The following is a 25,371-nucleotide window of genomic DNA, read 5'->3' on the forward strand; positions in this document are numbered from 1 at the left end:
AAACCACTCTGTGTCAGTAAGAGGTAAGAAACCAACAATTAACCCAAAAATTCTCTCTACAGCAGCAATTTTAGTAGCCATAAAGATGCACAGAGCAGAGCACTAACCATGGGACATTCACCTTTTTTGTCTCTATACACTTGCCTAGTGGATGGCCTCATCTCATCTATCACCTAGTCTCTTTCTGTTTTTCCTCACCTACTGCCAACAAATAGTGCCAGGAGAACTACACATTGATCTGAAAAGGGAGAGTGAAAACACTGGAGACATTGACAGCCAAGGAGCTCAGGGCAAGAGAAACAAGATCTGACTCACTGGAGGGGCTGTCAGTCTAAAGAAAGTTTCAATCATCATGCAATGAAGCTATTACATGAAGATTAAACCAAACTCCTATTTATAGAACCTAAATTACAGTAGACAAGCTGAAACATACTGGCACCCACTAAACCAATTCAGTTGATATAAGGCAAAGGGATAAAACTGAGTCCTCATTCTACAGCAAAGTAATTGAAGTACAAGAAGAAGGCATCACAATCAACCACAACTTTGGACAGTGCTAGGAAGTCCAAAAGATAAAACCACCACTTTATCCTTGCCCAGCTCTCAATTCACTTGAAGCAGTTATGCCCTTGATTTCCTTGGGTCATTTTTCCATTATGAAAGAAAAAATGCAGGAATAGGAAAATTAAGTCTCAGTTTTGCAAGGATTAAAAAAAAAAAAAAAAAAAATTGTTCCTATTTGTAAGAACTTTTGTATCTGGTCTTATCTCAAGGGTTTTTTCCAATGTCCCAGTCATCCTCAAAGTCACAGAATACACTGAGATGAGAATGCCTTTTGTTAGGAGAATTGTTCACAAGCACTACCACAGAAAGAGTTTTTCCTCCCAGGAAATACATGCTGCCTCTAACTGTGAGAGTACATGTTTAATCACAGCACACACTCATTCCTTGTCACAACTACCAGCTGCAGCACTGGACAGGATGGTTAAGATAATCTCACTTCTTAAAAGAATCTTTGGAGTTTAAAGCATTTCATTCCCTCCCAAATGATCACTCTAAAAACAGGACACTGCAGTCCCAGTGATTTTCAAAGGAAATAGACCCAGATATCCCTAAAATCCCCAAGCCTACCAGCTTCTTCATGGTGGCTCTTTGCTCAGCATTCTCCCTTAAGCTGCTCAAGGCACTCAACTCCTATTGATCAAGAGATGGATTCAAGTAGAAAACAAGGTACCTAAAACCAGCTTCCAACACTTTTAAGTGTGTTTCCAGGTAGAGATCAATGAGGTAGTGGGAACAATGGCAATCAACAGATCATGATCAATACAAACTTGGTAAGAGACATTTTCCTAATTTCTCTAACCCATGCTTGGATTAAGACAGTCCACACAGTTATTAATTCCAGGATGGCTGCAGGTCTGTCTGACAAAAAAAAAAAATCATGTACTGATCTCTCTGGAAAGCCAAATAATTTAAATACAAAACCACTAGGAATTACAGCTAGACAACATCTCCCTTTCTGAATATTTTCCCTGGAACTTTTTGGTTGCAGCCTGTGCATTGCATAGGGCTTAGAAGACTATTACTCTTGGAAGCTATACTCCCAAATTCTTTCCTTTACTGGAAGATGTGAGGTTGATGATTTGCAAAGAAGAAATATATTAAAGCCTCTTACCACTGGACCATGTTCAAACAGCAGACAAGCAACAAGTTTAAACCCACTTTCCAGGCCAGGAATCAGAAATGAAAATGTCCTCAACACTAAAATGTATGCGTGTCTTCACTCTACCCCACACGCTTCTGCAGTGTCTCTCTCATAATAAAACAAGGCTTGTTCAAAGATTACAGCAAAGACTGGAAAATTCAAAACAGCTGCTCTGGAAAGAAAAAAAAAACATTAACAGAATAGAGCCATTGACATCAGAGCTCTCCTGGTAGACCTCTCATCCCATGCACAGCAAGTGTCCCCATGCAGAGAGGAGGAGCAGAGGCTGGGATTCCCATCCACGGTGCATCACACAGCACAGGGAAACCTTCATCCCCACCCTGAACCCCAGGGCCACTGAAGAAAGCAGGAAAAAAGAAAGCTACTGTATTTGCTTGCTCATTGACTGCACACACTACAAGTGCACTCACAGGTTCAGCTCCATGACTGGCATCAAGCAACAGATTGCTGTGGTTCTTGGAGCCTGCACCCAGCAGGTAATTAAGTTTTTTCACTGCCACAGCTGCCTTCCTCAAGCTCTAACCTCAGGGGATTCCCACGCTGGCAAGCTTCACCCCCCACCACGACTGCCTGCAGGGTGAACTGTGCAACTTCTCCATTTCCAGGTTCTCCTTGGGAGCCTTCAGACAACACAACACAAGCTGAATTAAACTAGCACACTACTGGTAAAGCAGCTTCATACTAGTGATCACAAATCCCCTCTAGGCTTTTGTCAAAAGAACAGAAAGACCTAGAAAACTGTCAGTCCTGATTATGATGGAGAGGCTGGGTCCATCATATGGGATCAGGGCTTTAAGCATGCTGTGATCCCTGTAAGGGTCACAGGAAAACACAAATACACTGGAAACTGGCCTTCCTCTACACAACACACAAACAGTCTCTCACTCCTCTTGCAAGTGAGCATTCAAACCTTTAGCAGCTGACTAAAAGGGTTAAGTCTGAAGTACACTGTACAGCATTTTTATTAAGAGAGATAATGATTTGGACAGGGATGTTGATTTCTCTAGGAGAAATCCCATCCACACAGTATAAGCAATTCTTCAACGCTAAGAGAAGGAAAAAAAAATACTCCCCATGAGCAGAGTGAAGTTCTTGAAATTCACTGTTTTGAAATTAGTGTTTTCAAACCTAACCACTCCAAAAGGCTCCAGGCAAATTAGAACATCAACAAGAAGATAAAAGTTATTCCCCATGAGGGTAGGGAACCAGCACGCAACAAGACCAGATCACATCTAAAAACAGCACATATCCCAAACCTCTACAACCATGTGGTGAGCTACTCACAGGTCCACTGGCCCAACTTCCAGTGAAGTATCTCTTATTTCTCTATTCTGCTGTAGGAAAAGGAAGACCTAAAGCAGTGAACCTTCAAAGTACTTTGAGAGATTCTTCCTCACCAATCCCCATACACTGCATCCAGATATTTAAATAAAAGCTGAAAGTCAGAAAGCCAAAAAGCTTTATCTGTACACATACCTCAGCTACACAGCACGGGGAAAATAAACCCACACAAATTCACAGAGCAAAATATATTACACTAATTTATCCACCTTGAATCAAACTCCTCATGATGTCCCTTGGAGTTCAAGTTAGAGCTACTGAGTAACTCTAATTCACAATTCTGACCTACTTTAATGAGTAAAAAATTGAACTGAAGCCTCTTTACTAGATGCCCTTTAATATCAGCTGAAGGTCCCTGTCTGCTCTTGCTGTGTATGGGAATTGTAACTGTAAGAGCTGTTCTTGCTTCCAATGGAAAGATGTCCCAAGCAAGATAGGAAGAACTAAGCCTGCAGCTCGCCTAAAATCCACAGCTACACCTACTTCCAATGCCAGATTGTAAATTTTTATCAAGAACAAGTTCGCACTGGCAGATTTTCTTCCTATTTGTAGGAATCCAGAAATTGCTGACAAGCAATTCGCAAGCAATAAACGCAGGCAACTGATCGTCCTTGTCCTCACCTAATTGCTGCATGGGAAGGGGTCCTGCAGGCTGCACTTTGAACCCCCCCAGTGCAAAGGGTAGGCAGGACAATCTTCTGAAAGCTGGAGGTGGAGTCCTGGAAGAAAACCAGAAATGGCAAGATCCTTCCTAAAATCATTTGCTGGCAGCAGAGTATCCAACCAAGGCACTATCAACATTTTTGTTGCCCTCATTATCCATGGACAAATGGGGAAAATAAAGCCTTGTCCACCTCCATGAAGATCAGCTGTCACAAAAGGCTCTGTCACATTACTATAAGAGATTATACCACCATAAAAAATAACTTGCTGTAAATAAAACCCCAACTTTCATTCACATCTGCTCTGGGAAAGAACCTCAAGGAAGCAGAAGCCCAGTCTGAGGGCACAGTTCACCCTGCAGACAGCAATGTTACCACAGCACTCTCATCTGAAGAGCAGCTCCTTTTGGGACTGCCAGCAAAAGAATGGTGTCATCCCCACAGAAAGCATTACAGAAAACATAACCATACAGATCTTTTGTGCTCTATGTATGCATTCATCTCCCCGCCCCAGTGCCTTCGGCTGGAGCAAAGCTCTTGTGTGGTTAATTAGTAACTGCAGCTGAGTCCTGTTAACTTGTAAACTCCTGAGGCCTCCACAATCATCAGGTTTCAGCTCCCAGAATGACAGGCATCACACTTACTCTGTCCTTCAAAACAGGATTCCTTGATGAGCAGGGCTGTTGTTTCATAAACACTGAAATTATTATACCAAACAATTCATAAGTGAAACACTTCAATATAAAGAAACACAAGTAAGTCCCAACCATACAAGCTTTCTTTGCTTTGAAGTTTCTGTTTAATCTAGGGCTTGGATATTTTAAGACAAGTTGGTTACAAGACAAGTTGTTTTTCTAGTATTCTTTCACTAGTCCTTTCAAGCAGATATCATCACCAGTAGGTGAAGAGCAAGTCTGAGTAATGTTTTTAAATCACAAAAATAACCACAAACACCCATGTAAGAATCCCAATTTCAACATGCCAGCCAACCCAGACAAAGAAACACCTCTGGCATTACAGGCTGTGTACTACAACAACCCAATCCTCAAAGGCAAACAACCTATGTGATGCCCCATAGACAGCAGGGAAGTGTAGAAAATCCTGAAAGCTGTTCTTCACTTCAGTGAAAACTGGCTGTCTACCAAAACTCTGGAAGGCTCCCAGACAATTTTAACAGAAAATATGACAACAATGGCTCAAAGATTCCCAAGGGCACCTACCTATGACCCTTCAGAGTAGCAACTTACTACAGACAAAGCCACAAACAGGGAAGAGAACACTTCTGAGTAAAGGAGGACAAAAAAAAAAGGAAAGAGTTAATGGAGACATGCTCTTCTCATGCATGTTTTGTACCACATCACACTTAGCCCTAGTTTATTCCCAGCATAGCTTATTCTACCAACTATTGGGCCATGCAGATTTCCTGGCCAAGGGAAAAGGTGCATTCCTCCTGAAGAAGGTTAATGACAGATTTATGCACCTTGTTTTCTATGATTATATATTGGTGAAAAGTGAAACAAAACCCCATCACTTGATAGTCCTGAAATCACTCAGTGACCTTGGCAGGAGCCAGACTGGATTAACAACCTGGTATGGACTGTTAGCCATGGGCTGTGGGCAGTAGCTCATTAGCATCAAGTATTTGCACTCCTATTTGTAGCTGGTAGGCTGTAATTCAGGACCTTGTCAAATTAACAAGAGTGGCAGGTCGCACTCACTAGGGTACGGTTCAGACTACTCTGTGTTGAGGGCTAGTTTTACAAGCTCCATTAATGAAATTGCAGAAGTGCCATTGGCCTACCTAGACTGGCAATTGCACCACAGCTCTGTAGAGGCACAAAAGTAAATGCAAAAGTGAGCTCTTGCTAAGCATTAATGAAAAAAGCACAGCTTGGTGGTCTATAGATTCTCTCAATACTGCTTGGCCACTGCTTTCATTCTCATCCTACTTGATCCTGGCTAAGCTGCTGTATGACTGACTTAGGACTCTCCATATTGAGCGGACATTAAATGTTTAAAGGAGGTGAAGTAGTGGGACTGAATCCTCCAGGTCTCAATTCCTGTGCACCAGGATGTGTGCCCTCGCAGTGAGCAAGAAAAAATGTGACACCAGACAACACCAGGAATAAGAGTAGATCTTGTCACAGTCTAGTGGCACTGATGCTCCAAGTTAAGCAGCCTAATAACCCCCACAATACTTCCCCCCACTAAAATGATTTCTTCAATAAAACAGGGAGGAGACTCAGGCTCATAACACATATGAAGTGTGAGATGGCTCACACCCTCAATTCCTGAATTACCAGCTAGAGTGATACCATAGCAAAACCTACCTTTGGATGGCTTCATGCAGAACTGACAACCAGAAATGTACTTCTAGACTCATCTCTCTCTGCCACTAGCACTACACAGCTACAGACAGGAGACACCCACTACTGGTGTTTGCTTCTGTGTAACAACTGACAAAGGTTCAGTGTTGATTAGACATGCTCACAGAGAGAAATAAGCATCCAGGGCTATTTAATAAAGACAGTATCTTTAGTCCCAGAACTTCCTGAATCACAGTCTGATGAGATCAGTAAGCTTCCGTGGGGAACAAAATAAATTGGCTCTTTTCTAATACTTTCTCTAAGCAGCCATTGTCAGAAATTACCTACTGCAGAGGATTCCCTGTTATTGTTCTTATGCCCTCAGAGTCAGCTGAAGTTCACTGAGAAAATGTTCTGCTCCTCAGAACCTCATGTCAGCAGAGAAAAAAACAAAACTCAAAAAAAATAAAATCTCAGACCTGGAAGGACACTGAGATGGTTAAAGTACCTGATCAGTTTCCTACACTAATGAATTCGCTCAGAAGTTGATATTCTGCCTCTTGGGTCTATCCTGCTCCAAAACTGGCTGTGAGATGCTGTTGGCTGCACAGACTGACCTGAAGTTTACATCTGTGCCTATTACAGATAACCTCTACAGACAGAGAGAAAGCAGACAGGAGCATGGTTCATTGTGGTGGAATTCACTCCCATCAGCTTCAGCACAGGAAAGCATTTGCTAACTGAGCAAACAGCTGAGGGGAGGAAAAGGCAACTTCTTGTGTTTGTCAAATGACAAGAATTGTGAACAACTGGTTAAAAAGCAATCAAAGAACCGTGTCCAACACAGGCATCAAACTCAAACCTCTACTGCTCAAGCCATTTAATTCACTTACTCCTCTCCCTGCCAGCCACCTGAAACACGTTTCTTCCTACTCTCAGCAACAGAAAGACTCCTCAGCCAGGCTCCTCACCAAAGCTGCTCTTCTAGTAGCCTCTCTTCTCCTGGTCCCCATCAAATGCTCCCAGCAGGGAGCCCAGGAGGAACTGGAGCAGCTCCCTGATGCGTTCCCCTTGGAGCCTGTCCCTGGGCATAGCAGCAGGAGGGCTGCCTGCAGTCACCCACATCCGCGGCTCTCCGGTGAACGCATCCCCCAGGAGCTGGGCACGGCCAGCAGAGCCCTTGGCAGGGCAGCACCTGCGGGTGCTGCGCTGTCACACGGCCAAGGAACAGTTTGTCACGAGGCAACCCCCACCCCCACGTGCAATTCTTGTTCAGGGAATAAATCTGCAGGCATAGCATGCTAAGACTTCTGTTTCTTGGTGGCAAATTCCTTCCCACCTACCACTCCCCTACTCTCTTCACACAGAAAAGTCTCCACAGTGGACCTCCACAACACTCTCTCTGTTACATGAATTTCCCAAAAAGGATCAGAGGAGGTGCCTTTTATTAGCTAAGCAGCCTTGAAAACGATATTGTTTTCCAAGAAGTTTTACGTGCCTTTCATAATCCCAGAAAGGATTTATGTAGTTTCTTCCAGTTTCTCGTAATGCTGCAGTCACAGGGTTACACAGAAAAAGTGCCCAGGAGACAGACAACCTGCTAGATAAACTAGAAAGTGAACATTCAGACCTACTAAATCAAAGTTACTCAAGGGAAGACTGGACTCAGATTCAGCAGGTCATAAAACTTGAAAGGAACCAGGAAAGAAGCCACCTACAAACCTGGATTTTAGAGCTGCACCAGAAAGATAAGTGACCTAATAACAAAAAAGCCCCTCAGACCAAGTGACCTAATAACAGAAAAAAACCTCTCAGACCAACAATAGTAATGCAGAACTTTGGATCCCTGGGCTATGAATTACTTGCTATCCTACCTGTTTCCAAAAAGAGGATCTATGTGCTCAAAAGAGAAGTAGGTCTAGCTATTCTTCTCCGCACTCAAAAGTCAGAGGTTTATGTTTCAGGCTGCTGGGACTTGGTTTTCTTTCAAGGGGGAGGAGGAACTAGAAAAGAAATGGACAAAATTTTTCCCCAATGTCCGCTCTAAATCAAGCACCGAACACACATGCTACTAAAACCAGACAATGCAAGACCAACAGAGCCTGGAGAAAGTATCATCAAGCTGAATCTGACAATGTTTTTAGGAGAGAAAAACCCCTTTAAAGTCCAGTTGGCAATTATTTTAATAAGGAATCTAGGAGTTTTCTCAAAGCTGCCATGTGATTAAGAAAATGAGAGCTCAAAACTGCTGCACAGTTATTGTGGCTTCTTTGCAACAGGTTATTAAGCTCTGATCTGTAGTATAAAAAAGTAGTAGAAACAGATATAAATAAGATCAAAATATATGACTCAAAGTCTCCAGATAAGGAGGACTCCAACTGAGAAACCATCCAAAGCCATCCAGGCCACCAGGAACACAGCTGTAGAATGGCTTGCAGAAAGTGGGCCAATCTTGAAATATTAGTATTACAACATGAGGCTTTTCAAACTGAATTTTTGTAGTTCCAGCAAATATGGAGTTAGAAATAGAATGCTTTGGAATTAGGATCATACATGCAGAGATTTGCCTGTGAAAAACACCAAGAGCAAGTGCCAGAGAGCATTTAAGCAGAGACCCAGAGAGACTGTCAAAAAGGAACAGAAAACAGGGCGGGGGGGAAAGAAAAAAAAAAAAGCAGGTCCACACACACACACACACACTGACAAGAAAATGAAGAAGATCAGTGGAGACAGTTCACCAGCTTCTTTCCAAAAACTGATTCTGTGGCTCATTCAATCCCTGCTGCAGATTTGGAACCACGACAAAAATCAATCCTGGAACAGGTAACACCTCACTCCCCTTTACTGCAATGGCCAACATTAGATTAGCTGGGAGTGAACTCATTTCAAATGAAATACCTCTTTGCTCTGAGCAAAGTCAGGCAGGTCCTTTCCTAGGCCAGTACAAAAGGTACCTTAGACTCCCTTGCATTAAATTGGAATGACTGAATTCAAGTTAAGCACTCAGTCTGCTTAACCTGTAGACAAGTGGATTTGACAGCTCTAGTAAAAGTTTAAGGTCTGTTTTTAGAACAGAAAAATCACACCTATTTCAAAAGCTACTTATTTATTTATTTGCAAGTAAACCATGCTTTTTAGATGAGATGCTTGTTTGTGAACTGCTTCAGGAATCATGTTTATTCACACTTTAGGAGATTAGACCAGCAAGGGGGTGGGAATGTGCTGAAGCTCTCTTAAAATTAAGTTTCTTGCCTGGCAGCATGGAAGTGAAACAGATACTTATTTTGCAATTGTAGTCTAAGAATGTTAACAATAGGCCCACCACCAAATCCTCCAGCTGTTCAGCCTAAGCACTAGAACAACCACAGAACTACCCATTTCATCTTCTGCAACAGTACAAAGATGTATATCCTGCTGTGTTTGGATTTTGATCACCTCTTTGTAAGCTTCCATTCCACGTTTAGGTTAAGAAGGTTTTGCTTCTGCCCAAAATGTGAGTTTCAAAATGCCACATACCCAGCTAATTGTCAAACTTATTAGAAAAAAAATCCATCCCCTGTCCTCAAATCAATTAAAGTTTTAACTGGCAGCACTATCACACGAACTGCCTTTTGCACCCAACAGTGGTAGCAGGGGCCAGGGTATCAAAAAAGACACAGGTAAGAGTTTTGAAGCAAGCTGGCTGTGGCAGAAGATCAATGTGATGGGAAGGGAATGATTAAAAACTGTAAGCTTATTTATTTCCAGCACTCTACTGGAGAGTAACATGCAATTTGATTCTCACCCTTAATTTGGTACATTCTCATGGGAATTTGGCAAGGTTGCCCTGAAGAAGAAAGTTGGAAGAGCTCTTGCAAAAGACACTGTGCTATGCCAGATCAAGCCAGCTATCAGTTATTTACATTCATTTCAAAGGACACAAAGGAAGCCACTTATTTCCACTATATCTGCATTTTTTAAAGAGAAACCAGTTAGGACAAAGCTGATTCTAACACAGGGCTTGCCCATACAGACCAACCAGCATAGTGACTCTGGAGTAAGCATTTAAGTATGCTCAAAGGAACCTGAATTAATTCCCAACTACAGAGACTATTCCAGGGCTCAGCACTGGCAGGAGGGAACACACACATCAAGCCATCCTGAACTTGTGCTACTGGGAAGTTTCCTAGCACAGGGAAGAGACTGGCTACCAGGGAAAGGGATCTCTAGTCTGCACCTTCCAAGCCACCCAGGAGAATTTTTAAGAATCCTATTTTAAGCACCATTTTCAGGAACTCTAAGGAGGAATTTGGCTTAGCCGCTCTCGCAGGATTAACGTGCACACCTAATTCTCCCAGCTGTTAAATAAAAGGACTGTGCTAACACACAGGAGTGCATTCCATCCTTTCAGACCAGGGAAATAAAATAAACTACCAACAGAACATGCATTTCTTCAGACACATTGCTGCATACAGAACCAGAACACACCCACAAGTCCCACTACAGGCTAAGAACCCTATTGTGCTATCTGGGGTCTGAACCACAGGGACAGAGAGGAAAAAGAACCACCCTCCACTCACACATGCAGCAAAATCCACCTTAACATGCCAACAGTAAAGTGATATCATTGAGCTTCCCACATCTACACCGCAGAGCCTGCAGTCTAGAAACCACAGCCAAGGGAGGCCCTCCCTCATCTCTCCTTCAACACCTGCAAAACCAAGTAAGACTTCCCCATCTTTACACACAGGCTGAAAGAGATAAAGATAACCACCAGTGCACTAGTCAGTAAAAGGCAGGAGTACATTCATCTTCTGTGCATCACGACGTAACCCTCCAAACCCCCAAAACTGAGTTAAACAGGGTGAAGAAGGTCCAATGCCATGACACAAGAGATTAGCATGTGGGTAAAACAGCAACTGAAACTTAAGTCGTAATTTAAACTTAGCCGGAAAGAACATTCACCAATTCACAGGTTTTTTTTGAGGTAATTTATGCAGTTAATAAAAGGTGAGCTCAAATATTCCCCACTAGATTTCCCCTCTCAAGCAAATCACCCCCTAGGAATCAAGCTGTTCCGTGGTACTTTGATCAGATCTCCCTGGGTATGAACCCAGGAGTCTGGTGGCACTCCAAATAGCCTCTCTTTTTCCAGCGCAGGAGTCCACACATCCAAACTGTCTGAAATTTCACCTAACAACTACTTTGAAAGCTCCCTCCTGCACAGGCCACAGAGCATTATTATTTGCCTTGCAGAGAGGAACAAATTTTAAAAAGAAAATTAAAAGATCTTTCTTCCTTACTCTTAAGCAAGGATGTTTTTTCCTTACTCATAAAGAATTCTTCTAACAAGAATTAAGTTGCATTTGACAAGTCAGCACCACCTACAATTAAGAGAAAGGCGTAAAGCCTCAGTCCCATTCTGATGCAACTAATACACAAGTTACATTACACCAAAGAGTTAGAAAGTGTCACGTCTCTGCTGAGCCTGTGGTCCTGAAGCACACGGTAGCCTGGGGAAAAAGAGCTGTAACTCTGAAGTGCAGCACCAACAGGTGCTTTGGAATATATTTTAAGACATTGAAATGATTTATGAGTTACAAGATCAAAGTGTCAATCAAAGCAAAGGGAACACGAGCAGAGAGCTGAGGTCGGCTGGCTGAGCCTATGAATGGAGCTAAAACGCCTTATTTATCTCAGCACGTGTGTGCACTGAGCCTGAAAGGCACCGAGCAGCCCACCCACTCCTCCCAGTCAGGCCAGCTGAAAAAGCACAGAGAAGACACAGCCATGGAATGGGCGCGGATTCCCGTCAGTGGTTCTCACTATAACGGACAGATGAGTGGAAAAAGCAAGAAGGAAAACAACCTTGCTTGGCACCATGCCCACACACACATCCCAGTGCAGTGGGGGAAAAAAGGCTGGGGGCACATCCCAGCCGTGGATCAGCTTTCTGGCCCAGGGAACGAGTAGATCTGGTAGATGCCTAAATACTGGTCACTCCCAGTGCAGAAAGCACCTTCCCATGAGCAGGAACCCGAGGCCCTGCTGCAGAGCTCCCTTGCTGCAAGCAGGTGGATGCTGACCACCAGCAAGCAGCACCTCCCCACCGCGCCCCAGGCACGGGCCCACCTTTCTTGAACTCCTCCAGCATGGCATCGAGCTTGGTGTCATTGAAGACAAAGTGCAGCGGGTGGTTGTAGAAGCGGGTGATGGTCTTGAGCGGCGTGCAGTCATCGGGGTCCACAAAAGCCAGGTCCTTAACGAAGAGCAAGTCCACGATGTTGGAGCGGTCGCCCTCGAAAACAGGGATGCGGGTGTAACCGCTCTCCATGATCTCGGACATAGTGTTGAAGTCGAGCACAGCCTCGGCGGCGATCATAAAGCAGTCTCGGAGGGGAGTCATCACGTCCTCCACAGTCTTGGTGCGCAGTTCCAGGGCTCCTTGGATAATGTTGAGCTCCTCCTTGACTAGATCGTTATAAGGGTCGGTGACCCGCAGCATCTCCAACAACTTCTCACGGTTATAGACCGTGCCGATCTCCTGGCCCAGGACACAGTCCAGCAACTTGCTGACAGGGTAGGAGGCCGGGAAGGTCATCATCATGAAAAACTTGGTGAGGAAGATGGTGTTGGCGCCCACGGCCAGGCCGTGCCGAGAGCAAATAGCCTGCGGCACGATCTCGCCGAAGATGACGATACCGATGGTGGAGACCACCACGGCCACCAGCCCAGAGCCGGCAATGTCGTCCAGCAGGATGGTAAGGGTGGTGTTGACCAGGACATTGCCCAGCAGGAGGGAGCACAGCAGGTAGTTGCCCTGACGCCGCACAGGCTCGATGCGCTTGGCGTAGTTCTTCTCTTTGTCCGTGCCACAGTTCTGCACGATGCGCAGTTCCATGGGGTCCAGGGCCATCAGGCCCAGGTTGAGGCCACTGAACATGCCCGAGAGGCACAGGAGGAGCGAGATGAAGATGACCTGCAGCCAGAAGGGCAGCAGGAACTTCTTCTCCTCGCCCACGATCATCTTGGTGTCCTCGCCGTCATGGTAGATCCAAGTGGTCTCACCCCAGGGCGGGGGTCCCGCCGGTCCCTCGGCGCCCGCCAGCCCTCCGGGAGCCCCGGGCCCCAGGGCGGCGGCGGCGGGGGCCGAGACGGAGGTGCACAGGTAGTAGGACTTGCTCTTCTCCGTTTTGCGCAGGGGCTTGATCTCGATCTCGATGATGCCCGAGGTGCGGCGGTTGAGCACGATGTGCGGCAGGATGATGATGTCCGAGGTGCGGATGCCGCAGCGCTGCGGGGCCCCGCCGCTGCCCGCCGACCCGCCGCCGCCCCCGCCACCGCCGCGCCCCGCCGGCCCCGCCGCCGCCCGCCCGCCCCGCCGCCGCTCGTGCTCCGTGAAGGCGATGCGCGACCACGTCTCGTTGTTGATGTTCTGCCCGTAAACCCGCAGCTTCACCCGCGTCCGCTCGCTCACCCGCAGCGCGCCCCCCTCCATGAAGGAGACGTCGTCCGTGTCCTCCAGCCGCAGGCCGATGATCACCGTCTCCTCCGCCGCCGGCGGGGGCACGACGGCGGCGGGCGGCGCGGCAGCGGTGGCGGCCGGGGGCCGCCGGCCCAGGCAGCCGCCGAGCAGCAGCAAGAGCAGCACCCGCGCCCCCCGGCCGCCCCCCGCCATGTTCCCACCGGGCAGCGCGGCCATCTTTAGTCAGGGCTCGGCGCCGCCGCGGCCCCGCATCACCGCGCAGCGCCTGCGGCGTGCCCCGGCTTCCCCGGCGGCGGCGGTGGGCGCGGCGGCGGCGGCGGGCGAGGCGCGGGCTCGGCTGCCCGCGGGACCCGACGGGCGGCGACTGCCGAGCCGGGCCGACCAGCGCCGCCTCTACCCGCGCCCGCCCCGCCCCGCCCCGCCCGCCGCTCGGGGGAGGGGCCTCCTCTCGGCGCCGCCAATCAGCGCCCGCCCGCTCCCCAATCTGCGCCAAGCCACGCCTCCTCCGCGCCCCGCCCCCTCCCAGCCCCGGGGGCGCGTGACTTCGGTGTGTACGCCGGGCGCGCGGGGGCGGGGCCGGCCGTGCGGCCGAGACCAATGGCGGCGGCGCTCGGTGCCGAAGGGGGCGGAGCCTTAGGAGGGGCGCGACCAATGGGGACGCGGTGCGGCCGGCGCGCGCTGCGGTAGGGACGAGCGGCCCCGGGAGCGCCCGCGCCGGGACACAGGGCAGCCGAACGGGCCCGGCCATCCCGCTTTCCCCCCGCTCCCGCCCGGCCCACGGCGACCGCCGCTCCCCTCGGACCCACCGCGCCGTTCGCCCCCTTCAGTGGCTCGGGAGCGCCGCCCCGCGTCCGCGCGCCGCACTGGTCGGCGGTCGCGCAGCGCCCCCTGGCGGTCCCGCCGCGCCCGTAGGCCTGGCCCGACGGGGCGCACCCCGGTGCCTCCCGCCGGAATCTGCTGCGGCGGAGGCCGCTCTCTCAGCCGTGCCCGTTCCCCAGTCAGCGCCGAGCCGCCGCCGGTGCAGTACCATGCGACGTTCAATAAATCGAACTGAGGCACCGTGGCCCCCGGGCACCCTCCGCCCCGACACTTCCTCGGTTGTGTCGTGCCTGAGGGCGGAATTCACCATTAAATACCGAATATGGACGGGCCGTGCTCCTCCCTCACCTCTGCTCTCCTCCGCCGCCCCGTGCCGCGGCGGGGCGTGAGCAGGGCCGGGGTTTGGAGCTCCCGCTGGGGACATCCAAAGCCGCCCCAGCTGTCCCGCCCTGCTCATCCTCAGTTCAGAGATACAGGGAGAGCCGAGAGCCCCGATTCATGAAAGCACCTGCACATTCCCGGCCACGTCCCACCGCCCTGAGAGCCCGGCTGTTTCCCGGGCCTCGGCTGCTGTGCCGCACTCCCAGCCGGGGCAACACACACCCCAACCCAGCCGTCATCGCTCCATGCCCATCAGTTATGAAAGAGCCGGGAAACAGTACAGCATCCTGGAGAGCCAGAGACAAACAGCCGTGGGAGCAACCAGTAAGGCTTGTGGTGGCTGACACCCTTTAGAAGCGGTAAAACACTTTCCCTGCTATTTAAGTGCTTGGAAAATGGAAAAATAAATTATGCAGGGCAACCCAATAAGATGTGAAGCAGAGCACAATGCTCTGGGAGCTGTAGCCACAAATCTTTCCTGGTTCCAAACCTCATTCAGCTTATCCTGAGGGAGTTTTGCTCCCCTAAGGAGTGACAGGTGCCCCTGAACCACAGCGACACCCTGCTAACCACAGGGTTAGCCGGGACTCAGGAATCCCTTCCCTTTCCCCTCAGAGTGAATCAGACCATCACAACCTCTGGTTACTGCCATCACAACACCCCTCTGCCTGCCGAGGGAGGACACCAGTGCTGCAGAGCTTCACACTAGAAGAACAGGATTTGGGCCATCTCTACAATTACCAAAATACAGACTGGGGTGTTGGACACATATTCCTCACCTGGGATAGGGCTGCAGGACCTCCTCTTTTCATACACTGGGGGCTAAAAACCCCAAGGCTGTTCATGCACAAGTAAAGCCAAGAAAAGAGGACACCACTGCACCCCACAGCCTGGTGAGGACCTCTAATGCTCCACATCAAAGTCAAGTTCTCCTAGCTGCTTCCTTCCTGACATGCTGAGAATTTGGGAAAAACACAGTGCAATGCAATTATAGTGGCCTTTGAGCTGTGGCCTTTTTCTGTATGCACAGAGCGGGGATCTCACTGCGGGTGCAGCTCTTCCCAGGCAAGTTGAAAGGCCATGCCAGGGACTCATGCCTTCTTAATGAAGGGATTTGCAGGTAGGACCCTTCCTCACCCCACCTGCTCTTCCCTTCCCACTGGGAAGGTTGTCTTTGATAGCAGGAGCTAATTGCTGCAAACCTCCCAGTATGAGCTGTTTGGGGACTTGGAAGAAGTATTTGTAAGTAATCTAGTAAGAGGGCTGGGGGTGGGGTGTGGGTATTAAACAGCTCCTTCCTCCCAAGGTCCCATCAGTGAGGTCATTCCACACAATTTCAGGTGTCCTGAACACCTGGACCCTCCTCAGCCACTGCTACTGCTATGGCAGAGCATCCTTGGCATTGGCCTGTTTCTTTTTGAACCCAAATTTTATTGGGTTCTGCTTCTTAACTTCCCCCATGCCACAGCAAGATGATGCTTTAATGGCAGAGATGGGAAATTTGGCCCCTCCTGTAAAATTACTGTGTGGGGAGGGGTGGAAATGGTCCTTTATTTCCAAGTTTAGCTGTTCAGCAGCCCCCAGCCTTTCCCAAGCACCTTCTGTGGGCCAGGTCGTGTGGGATTCATGCTGGGCAGCAGGAATGCAGTCCATCACCTCCCACCACATCCTAAAAGCCCTCCCATCTTGCTCTTTGCCTGCTGTGGGATGCAGCTGGATGTGTTTCTGCTTTTCCAGAACTGCTGAATTTCCCTGCAAAACTCTGCAGGTGAGATGCCTGCAGGGACTCGGGGCTTTCCAGCTAGATGGAATCTGGGGAAAACAGAAACCTCAGTGGTGCTGCAGAGGGAAAGAGAGAGCAAACCCCATCTCCTGGAAGAGGCTGCAGGGCTGCAAGTGAGACAGAGACTGTCCCTGCCTGTGTGCCCAAGCCACACAGCCAGTGTCAGCCCCACAGTGAGGGGACTCACAGGACACATCCTCACTGCAACCAGGCACAACCTGCCCCACCAGCCCTGCCAGGGAAGCACAGCACCCACGGCCCTGTGGCAGCTACAAGCACACAACCTTTGAGCTCAGACATGTGTTTATTTGCTCTCTGGTGGGAGGCGTCACTGGGGCAAAGGCCTCTCACTCCACTGACTTCCAACAGGGGTGTAGGGACACCACTCAAGACTGAGCAGCACCCTGGGGACCACAGGTGCCACCAGGACACCTGGCAGGACCTGGGGCTCTCAGCCGCTCCAGCAGCTGGAAGGGATCACAGATCTTCTCCTGAAGGACAGAGAAAAACCCAGGGCAGGATCAGGCCAGTGGGAAGCAAGAGCCACCTGAGAAAGTGGCACTTAGCACTTCCCTAGCTATCATGGGGGGCAGCCTCTGGGTCACTCCAGCTGCTTTTTCCTGCAGCAAGGAAGAAGCCAAGAGCTTGTCTGGGACTTTGGCTCTGCTTTTATCTGAGAAATGCCTCCTGCTTGGACAGAGTCCTGAGAAAATCTCCCCTTCCTAAGCACAAGGCCGTATTTCAGGGATACACAGCTGCAGGGTGTTATCTCCCTTGTATCTCCTGGCCCATCTACAGGCTGCAAGAACCACCAAGGAGAAGAGATAGGCTTCCAGCAGATAGAATGCTTTGTGCTCTAGGGTCAGGGTTGGCAGCCAGGGCCAACCTGCTCTTCCATCAGCAGCCGGGAGAGCAATGGACAGGAAAAAAGCATGGGGATGGGCCATCATCTCCCTGGGGCAGGCTGTGCACAGCAATCCCCTCAGGGGAAGGATGACTCCCCTTGGGAGACCTATGAGAAGTCCAGCTGTCAGCCTCAGCAGTCCCCATGGACATGTTGGGGTGGTTAGAGCAGATCCCCCTTTGGAGGGCTCCAGCTTGGGTAGGGGTACAGTTTGTCCTGACTCAAGCAGCAGGCACCACTCTCGGTGTCCCATGAGCTCCTGCCCAGCCCAGAAGGAGTCAGGTGTCTTGGTATCATGTGACAGCCCTTCTGACACCCCATAGCAACTCTGATGGCCTGGGACACCCATGTCCCAATTCCTCCATGTCCCAGGCACGGAGCTGCCCTCTACCAACCTTCACTCCCTTGCTACAGCAACCCTGTGGTGCTGCAGCGTTGGCTCCACCAGCTCGGATCAGGAACTTCTCTGCAAACCTGGAGCTCCGCAAGACCGCAGCCATCTCAGCATCCACGTTCACCACCTCTCCTTCCTGGGGACAGAGGAATGGTCACGGGTCTGGGGTCCTGGTATGTGTCCCAGGGGACTCAAGACACCCAGCCAGATGATGGGGAGAGTGAAAGCAGGAGCACATCTTGGCCCAGAATCTGAAGAAACACCCACAAAACCCAAGCATCAGGCTTCAAACCATGCTGGGAAGCCACCATGGATGTCGTACTTCTACTTTTTACCACAAAACAATGCATGCATCTGCCTCCCTTTGCTGGACATTTGCTCTCCCCTGGGTTTACACAGCCCCTGGGCTCCCCCTCCACCAAAGCTTGCCCCCCAGATCACAGAGGATGCTGCTGAGTAGCAGCTTCATCAGCTTTAACTCTTCCCTAGAGCCCCAGCCTGCCTCCCCAAACCTTGAAGGTGAAGTTGGCATCAAACACCAGCTCCCGCTCGTGCCCCACGATGCCGCCATTGTAGGTGACCTGTGCTGGCCCGGTCCGGCTGCCAGCCGGCACCTTGAACAGGCGGTAAGTCGCGGAAACAAAGCGGCAGTCGCCTGCAAGGGAGAGGTTTATGGCTTGGCCACTGAACACCTGGGCTGGGATGCCAGCAGAGCCTCCCAGAGCTGGCACTCCCCGGCTGGATCCTCACCGACAATGCCCTCCAGCTGCTTGTCGCCAATGGTGATGGGGCTGGCGGTGACCAGGCACGGGGGGCTGAACCCCACCTCCTCAGCCATGCTGTACAGGTCTCTCCAGTACAGGGCTCCTGCCAGGCATTCTCCTGGAACGAGACCACAGGCATGGGGCATGCAGGCAAAGGTCCAGTCCCCCCATGCCATGTCACCCCCGTCCCACAGCCCTACGCACCCCACAGCACCCGGTGCTTCCGGATGGTCTCGCTGAGGCGCTGGCTGGCGTAGACGTCACTGAAGTACATCTCTCCCCCGGGCTGGAGGGCAGCAAGGAGTGAAGGGAAGCCTCAAGAAGCAAAGATACAAAAGGGGCAAGGAGAATTGGGAACCCCCTAATCCTACCCTGCTTGGGACCCTCCGCAGAGACGCCCTCCCCTGACCCCATCCTGCATCCATGCCTTGCTAGATCCCATTTGCTACTTCTCAGTGGCACTCCAACAACAGAGCCACCCCAAGCCTGCTTTGCTGCCACAGGAATGAGCCCACCATCACCTTCAGCACACGAAAGGCCTCCTGCAGCACAGCCCTCTTGTCAGGGGCAAGGTTGATCACACAGTTGGAGCTGTGGGGGAGGAGACCAAGGCTTATTTGCACGCTCTAGCACATCTGGCTTGGGATTTCCCTTTTTCTAACACGTGCTTCTGAAGCAGTGACCCATTGGGATGCAGACCCAGCCCACAGCCCCGGGAAGCAGCAGGACTGGGGGTGACTGTGCCCTGCATGGCACCTACATGACAATATCGTAGCTCTTGTCAGCCAGTCCGGCATCACCCAGCTTCTCCATGTAACCATGGAAGAACTCCACATTCGGCTTTCGGTAGCCAAACTTATCCATGTGGTAGGCAATGTGCTTCTTGGCCACCTCAACCTGGCAGGAGGAAGGGAATGATGTGGGGGGGCTGCTGGAAGGGTGAGAGGGAGCCCCAGGTCCGTGCCGTACTTGGCCCTCGGTCATATCTATGCCGGTGACGTGGCCCTGCTCCCCGACCAGCTGGCTCAGCAGGTAGCAGTCCCTGCCGCTGCCACTGCCCAGGTCCAGAATCCAGCACGATGTCAGGCACTCAGGGATCACCAGACCGCAGCCGTAGTACCTGGGTGGATGCTGAGCTGAGCTGGGTGCAGGTGCCCCATGGCACAGCCGAGAAGGGGCTGCAGCCCATGGGGATGCGGCAGTGGAGGAGAGAGCCTGGGGGTTACCTGGCCACCACCTCCTCATGGATGCGCTCCAGAGCATCTCTCACCAGCTTGGAAACGGGCCTGGCTGAGGTGATGCACGCATTGGTTTTGAGGTCCTCTGACTTCTGCAGCTCTTTGCCATAGTAGTCCTGAGATGGGAAGGACAGAGGCCACTAAACTGTGCCAAGTTGAGCCCTGGGAGCTCCCTATGCTTTAAAATATGGGTGTCATGCCTGCACTCAGCCTGTACATGTGTACATGTCCTCTGGCACTGGCATTTTCATTTCCACCTAGCCAAAAACTACGGTAAGATCAGGCATCCCTTTGCCCCCATCCTCCTCAGCTCCGTTTGCTCACACGTACTGATGTGTTTGTGCAGGAGGGAATTTAATTCCCATTTCCAGTAAATTTGCAGACTGCAGGCACCATTTCCCTGGCTGAGAAGGGTAGAGGGAACAAGGGCAGGGAAATGCCAGGTTGCTTCACCCCCCATTCCTGTGTGAAACAGGATCAAAGCTGCCAAGTGCACCTGGCATTTTTGTCTGGGCCTGGAAACAACCTTTACCCTCTAATAGCAGTAGGAACTCTAGCACAGCCCAGGCATGCGTCCCCTGCCCAGCTGCCCCATCCCTCCCCAGCTCCCTTCCACACTCCTCACCTGCACCTCCTGGTGGATCTGCTGTCCGATGGGAGTTGCCACTGAAACGGGAATGTGGGGCTGGTGGCTGACACCACAGAGATGGGCACCACTCCAGGTCCTCCCAACAGTTCTGAATCCCCCTCTTCCGCCAGATACAGCAGCACTTTTTGCTCTCTCCCAGCAGAACCCTGAGAATCCCCCCAAACTTGCAGTCTAATAGGATGCCCCAGGAGGCACCTGACAACATCCCTCCGCCCCAAAAATCCAGTCCAGCTACCCCAGAGAGATGGGCCCCCAAAGCATCCCAGCAGGGTAAATCCCCCTACCCTACTTTAGAGAGCCCTTGGCCCCAGGGCAGCCCCAGCACCCCCGGTAGAGGCCCTGGGCTGTCTTACTGCCTCCAGTCGCAGGGCCCCAGTTAGACTCTGCCCAGCTCCTCCCCAGTATCCTGTGCTATCCCAGCAGCCCACACGGCCTGGAGCTTGGCTTCCATCCCAACAGCGGCTCCCGCCTGCCCAGGCCCCTGGCACACGGCCCAGCGGGACACGGGCACAGGCACAGCGAGGCTGCTGGCTCTGTGGGACACAGACATGGGCACGGCGAGGCTGCTGGCTCTGTGGGACACGGGCACAGGCACGGCGAGGCTGCTGGCTCTGTGGGACACAGACATGGGCACGGCGAGGCTGCTGGCTCTGTGGGACACAGACATGGGCACGGCGAGGCCGCTGGCTCTGTGGGACACGGGCACAGGCACGGCGAGGCTGCTGGCTCTGTGGGACACGGGCACAGCGAGGCCGTTGGCTCTGTGGGACACGGGCACAGGCACGGCGAGGCTGCTGGCTCTGTGGGACACAGGCACGGGCATGGTGAGGCTGCTGGCTCTGTGGGACACGGGCACAGCGAGGCTGCTGGCTCTGTGGGACATGGGCACACAGCAAGGCCGCTGGCCCTGCTCCTGTGCTGAGCACACTGCCATCATTCACGGTTCTTGCTGCACCCACACCCCCAAAACACACCTTGCTGCTTGTTCCCCAACAGCTCTGCATCTCCACAGTGCAGCCCTGTCCCTGCTTGTCCCAAAGGCAGGGAGACAAAAATTTAACGCCACGGGACTGCTGCAGGCTCTGCAGAGGACAGGACTTTGGAAGAGACAAGCCACCTGCAGCAAGGTCACACTGCCTCTGCAAAGCCCTCTGAGCTGAAGCAGAATGGGGGATCCTGGGGGGGCAGAGACCCACCATCCATCCCAAACAGCCTCCCCAGTGCACAGGGACCACTAGAAAGAGAACCCAGGACAGACTGCTGCAGTTGGTAGTGTTCAGGACAGCTTTTATTCCCAGCAAGAGAGCCACAGGGAAAACTCTCATTCCCAAAGTGCACCTGCAAAGCTGGGGTCAGAATGTCACCCAAGGCAAAAATACTGGCAGGGATGGTGAAATCTAGTCTGAGAAGGCTCTGCAGCACAGGAGCCAGACTCCAGCAGCATTCCAAAAGGAATGTGGCAGGCCCGTGTCAGCTCTCAGCCTGCCTGCTCCTATCAGCTGGTGAAAAGCACACTCAGAGAAACAAGTGCTTCCCGTGCACTCCAAGTGCTCCAGATAAGTGACTTACTAAAAACAAGACACAGTATTTATAGCTGGTCCTGGATGTGAACAGCTCACTAGTCCTCAACAGAGCAGTGCAGAACTGAGCACACCAGCTCCTGATGCTCTCTTGCCTGCTTCCCAAGAAGGCCTTTGGATACCTTCCCAACCAGATACAAGCACACACCACAGCCAAGGCTGCTTCATCAAAAGCTGGAGCAGCACCCCAGGAGAAGGAATGCACTTGAAGGCCGAATGCAGCACATATGGGTTGGCAAAGGGATGATGTTCCAAACTCTGGCAGAGAGGAAAATAAGATAACCTCTGAGGAGGATGATGGTCAAACCACATCCAGCTAGGCCACTGGCAGATGTGTATGCTTAGGTTCCTGGTTTCAGAAATTCTGTGCTGGGACTGGCACCTCAGCCTACACTGAAGTACCCCTCACCCACCCAGGCACTTGCAGCTCACACTGATTAAAATGCTCTAAATAAACTGCACTCTGTGCCACCTCTGTGGCTAAATACAGACCAGTGGCAAACTGCAGGCACCTGCATTTAAATGCCATGCCTCAACTCTGCATTTCTTGCCAAGGGTGCTGGGGTGGGGAGAGCACTTCACGCTACATGGGAAGTAAGCAGACACAGGGATTATTGGGAAGAGCAAAGTTTCAGGGAAGTTTGCTTCAGCCAGGTGCAGGTGTGCAGGTGAGCATTCTGGAGCAGAGGTGTGGATGCAGGCACACGAGAGGGGGCCATGTGCCCAGAAGCACAGACTCTGCACCTATCCCAGCTGACATCCAGCTTCATCCAAACACAGTTCTGAGCCCCAGGGGCTGGAGGGGGGAGAACACTTCACTCCCTCAGTGCTGGTTGAGATTTCCTCAAGCCTTTAGCTCCCCTTCATTTCAGCAAGTGACTCAGCTGGTCCTGAAGGTTTGACGAGCACTCCACGCTGGGCACCAAGCAAAAGGAGATTCATGGTGAGATCTGCTCCCAGACTGTGCTGTGCTGCCTGTGCCCAAGGCAGCAGAGCAGCTCTAGAGCTGACACTACAGCAAAGAGAAACCCTGGGGTCCCCTGACCCCCCTCTGTGTCCCCACAAAGGAAACCTCACTTCATGCACCCTGTTGTACACAGCTCTGCTCCCACCACCCTCATCTCCTCTCACAAGCAACCTCACATGCTCTATCACATCAGTGGGCAGGAAGGAATCAAAGGAAGCTTGGGTATGAATCCCATCTCTTCACTCAAATTTCCATCTCTTCACAATACTGAAGTGCTATCCTGCTGGGCCAGCATCTGCCTCAAAGGCAGATGCAAAAACCTTTCCATCCTGCTTTCCCCCATCCAACTCCATCAACTTTCCCTTTCTATCCTCACAGCATGTCCCCCAGGTCCTCCCAGAACTCACTTCTTTTGAATTGCTTCTTGCCTGGAGGAGAAAAGGAAAGAAAAAAAGAGCATTAGAAAAACAAAATCTCAGTCATGATTTATGTTATGTCAAACAAGGGCTCAAGAGGCCAAAACTCCAGGGTGTTTCTGGATTAAGTTCTGGGGGACAGAAGCAGCGCTGGCTTCTCCTTCTTAGTCTCAGGTGCATCATACACACTCATGGGAGATACAGTGCATGGCAAACAGGAGACAAAAATTTCAGCTCCCACCCCAAAACAGCCTGAAGAGGGCTGGAAAATTCCAGCTCCAAGGCCTGCTCAGCTTTGAAGAACTGCAAAAGAGGGATCAGTCTGAGCTGGCAGCTTCATGCAAAGTCTTTAAGGAGAACAGAGAAGGACTGAGGGATCCACTCAGCCCCCAAGAGAGAACATCTACTTACTGGTGTCCCCTACTTACTGGTACTGTAGATGAGTAGTTATTATAGCCATTTTTCTTAAACTCTGTGGAGAACAAAACAAAGAATGAATGCCTACAGAGATCACAGTGCAGCTGTCCTAATGCCCTGGGGGTTCCTCCAGCACAGCCACCACTGTATTGCTGTACTGCCTCCAAAACACCCTCGCTGGTATCTGTCAGCAGTGGCACACTTCCTTTTCCTTTCCCAGGGACAGGCAGAGACACAAGTGCTTTATTTCAGCCCACAGTGCCTCAAGCTTTCTGTCAGAGAGGGCACAGCTTGAGGGCCTGCAGGACACCAGGAGTCCAGCAGTACTGGGTCTGAGGAAGCACTAAGTTATTCTGGCCACCAGCCCTGCTGCCTGAAGTCATGTATCTGACCCCAGGGCTCCGGGAGCAGTTGTAGCACGGCTGCAAACCATTCCTACCACCCTCCTCTCCTCCCGTCCCCAGAAACGCTGCTGCTCCAGCACAAGAACACAGCTTACATCTTCCGAGTGCAAGATGGCATCTTCTTGCATCACCATGTTTCTGGCAGCTTGACCCAGCAGCTACAAGGCAAACGTACAGAGCAGGCTGAGACGCTGCAGCTTTGCGTTTCCCGAGGCCCCCGTGACGGCTGGCAGGGTGACACTCGGGGTGACACCGCGGTGCCGTGACAGCACATCCGTCGGGAGCGCCTGAGGCACCGCTCCCACCAGTCCCTGGGACAGCTGGCGGTCACCCTCCCGCCTGCCACCGCCGGAGTCCCGAGGCGCTGCCCAGCCGTGCCCGCGTTCCGCTCCCGCTGTCCCCGTCCCTGCCCAGACACAGGGATGTGTCCCCTCCTCGGACTACAGCTCCCAGCGTGCATTGCGCCGCCCTCCCAGCTCCGCTCCGGCCCTGTAATCGGCCGCCCGCCGGCACCCGCCGCTCACCTCGGCGCTACGAGAGCCCTTCAGCACCTGCTTAGTGAGAGCGATCACGTCGGTGCCGCAGCTCGTCACCTTCTCGGTCAGGAGCCCCTTCACCGAGTGGCCAAAGCGCGCCTGGGCATCCGCCGCGCCCCCCGCCGCCATCTTACCCCGCCCGCACCCGCCCCGCCTTTCCCCGGGAGTCGCTACGGCGAGCGCCGGGGCCCTGAAGGCTCGGGAAGGCGCAGAGTCCGCGGTGGTCGGGATGCTGCAGGGAGGGGCTTCAATTCCCAAAGGACTCCCCCAGCACACCTCATCGCCTCGGCACGGACACCCACAGGCTGCCCAGCACTCCAGCACTGACAAGCACAGGCCAGCCCTGATCAGCCTTTCTCAGCCCTGGCCGGTACTTGCCTGTACTGACCAAGGTTCACCAATGGTACCAGGGGCTGACCGGAGCTCACCAGCATTGCCAAGCGCTGCCCAGCAGTGTCCAGTGCTACCTGCGTCTCCCCAGCACTGACAAGAACTGATGATGAGGGATGCTCCGCGCTTAATATTGCTCAATATTTCCAGTGCTGCCCATTCCCTCCCGGATCTGTCGAGGCGCTCCCTGGCTGGGGATGGATTCCAGTGCCCCGCCAGACCCCCCAGC

The 25,371-nt window shown here is 51.7% G+C and overlaps 3 protein-coding genes across 3 annotated transcripts in view; all 3 read right to left on the bottom strand.

The window, feature by feature from the left end:
- Positions 1-13,716, bottom strand: part of CNNM2 (cyclin and CBS domain divalent metal cation transport mediator 2) — a 112,677-nt gene extending 98,961 nt beyond the window's left edge. Inside the window, exon 1 of the mRNA XM_054276579.1 lies at positions 12,147-13,716. Coding sequence (XP_054132554.1) covers positions 12,147-13,716 — 1,570 coding nt within the window. The remainder of the gene's footprint in view (positions 1-12,146) is intronic.
- Positions 13,717-16,791: 3,075 nt separating this feature from the next.
- AS3MT (arsenite methyltransferase) lies at positions 16,792-20,834 on the bottom strand. The gene is made up of 11 exons (XM_054276585.1): positions 20,786-20,834; positions 20,409-20,449; positions 19,772-19,899; positions 19,515-19,665; positions 19,306-19,442; positions 19,067-19,136; positions 18,750-18,831; positions 18,532-18,663; positions 18,294-18,436; positions 17,783-17,917; positions 16,792-16,974 (listed from the first exon to the last, which is right to left on the bottom strand). Coding segments are annotated over exons 1-11 (1,125 nt in total). The 5' UTR covers positions 20,787-20,834; the 3' UTR covers positions 16,792-16,869.
- An 873-nt stretch (positions 20,835-21,707) lies between these two features.
- Positions 21,708-24,881, bottom strand: BORCS7 (BLOC-1 related complex subunit 7). The gene is made up of 5 exons (XM_054276588.1): positions 24,741-24,881; positions 24,312-24,374; positions 23,824-23,867; positions 23,387-23,407; positions 21,708-22,927 (listed from the first exon to the last, which is right to left on the bottom strand). The coding sequence occupies exons 1-5, from the start codon at positions 24,879-24,881 to the stop codon at positions 22,876-22,878; spliced, it is 321 nt and encodes a 106-aa protein (XP_054132563.1). The 3' UTR covers positions 21,708-22,875.
- Positions 24,882-25,371: the final 490 nt, after the last annotated feature.

The sequence above is a fragment of the Melozone crissalis genome, unplaced genomic scaffold (genome assembly GCF_028551555.1).
Source record: "Melozone crissalis strain CALT ecotype California unplaced genomic scaffold, PUWL_Pcris_2 ptg000019l_1, whole genome shotgun sequence".
Taxonomy (NCBI): domain Eukaryota; kingdom Metazoa; phylum Chordata; class Aves; order Passeriformes; family Passerellidae; genus Melozone; species Melozone crissalis.

Bases quoted from the DNA above. Each gene is read 5' to 3' on its own strand.
- BORCS7 (XM_054276588.1), bottom strand. From the start codon at position 24,881: ATGGCGGCGGGGGGCGCGGCGGATGCCCAGGCGCGCTTTGGCCACTCG. The intron at 24,375-24,740 runs GTGAGCGGCGGG...TTTGCCTTGTAG, and splicing joins AGGGCTCTCGTAGCGCCGAG to CTGCTGGGTCAAGCTGCCAG. The intron at 23,868-24,311 runs GTAAGCTGTGTT...TGTTCTCCACAG, and splicing joins CCATCTTGCACTCGGAAGAT to AGTTTAAGAAAAATGGCTAT.
- AS3MT (XM_054276585.1), bottom strand. The intron at 19,666-19,771 runs GTAACCCCCAGG...GCATCCACCCAG, and splicing joins CATGAGGAGGTGGTGGCCAG to GTACTACGGCTGCGGTCTGG. The intron at 19,137-19,305 runs GTAGGTGCCATG...CCTCCCCCACAG, and splicing joins AAGAGCTACGATATTGTCAT to CTCCAACTGTGTGATCAACC.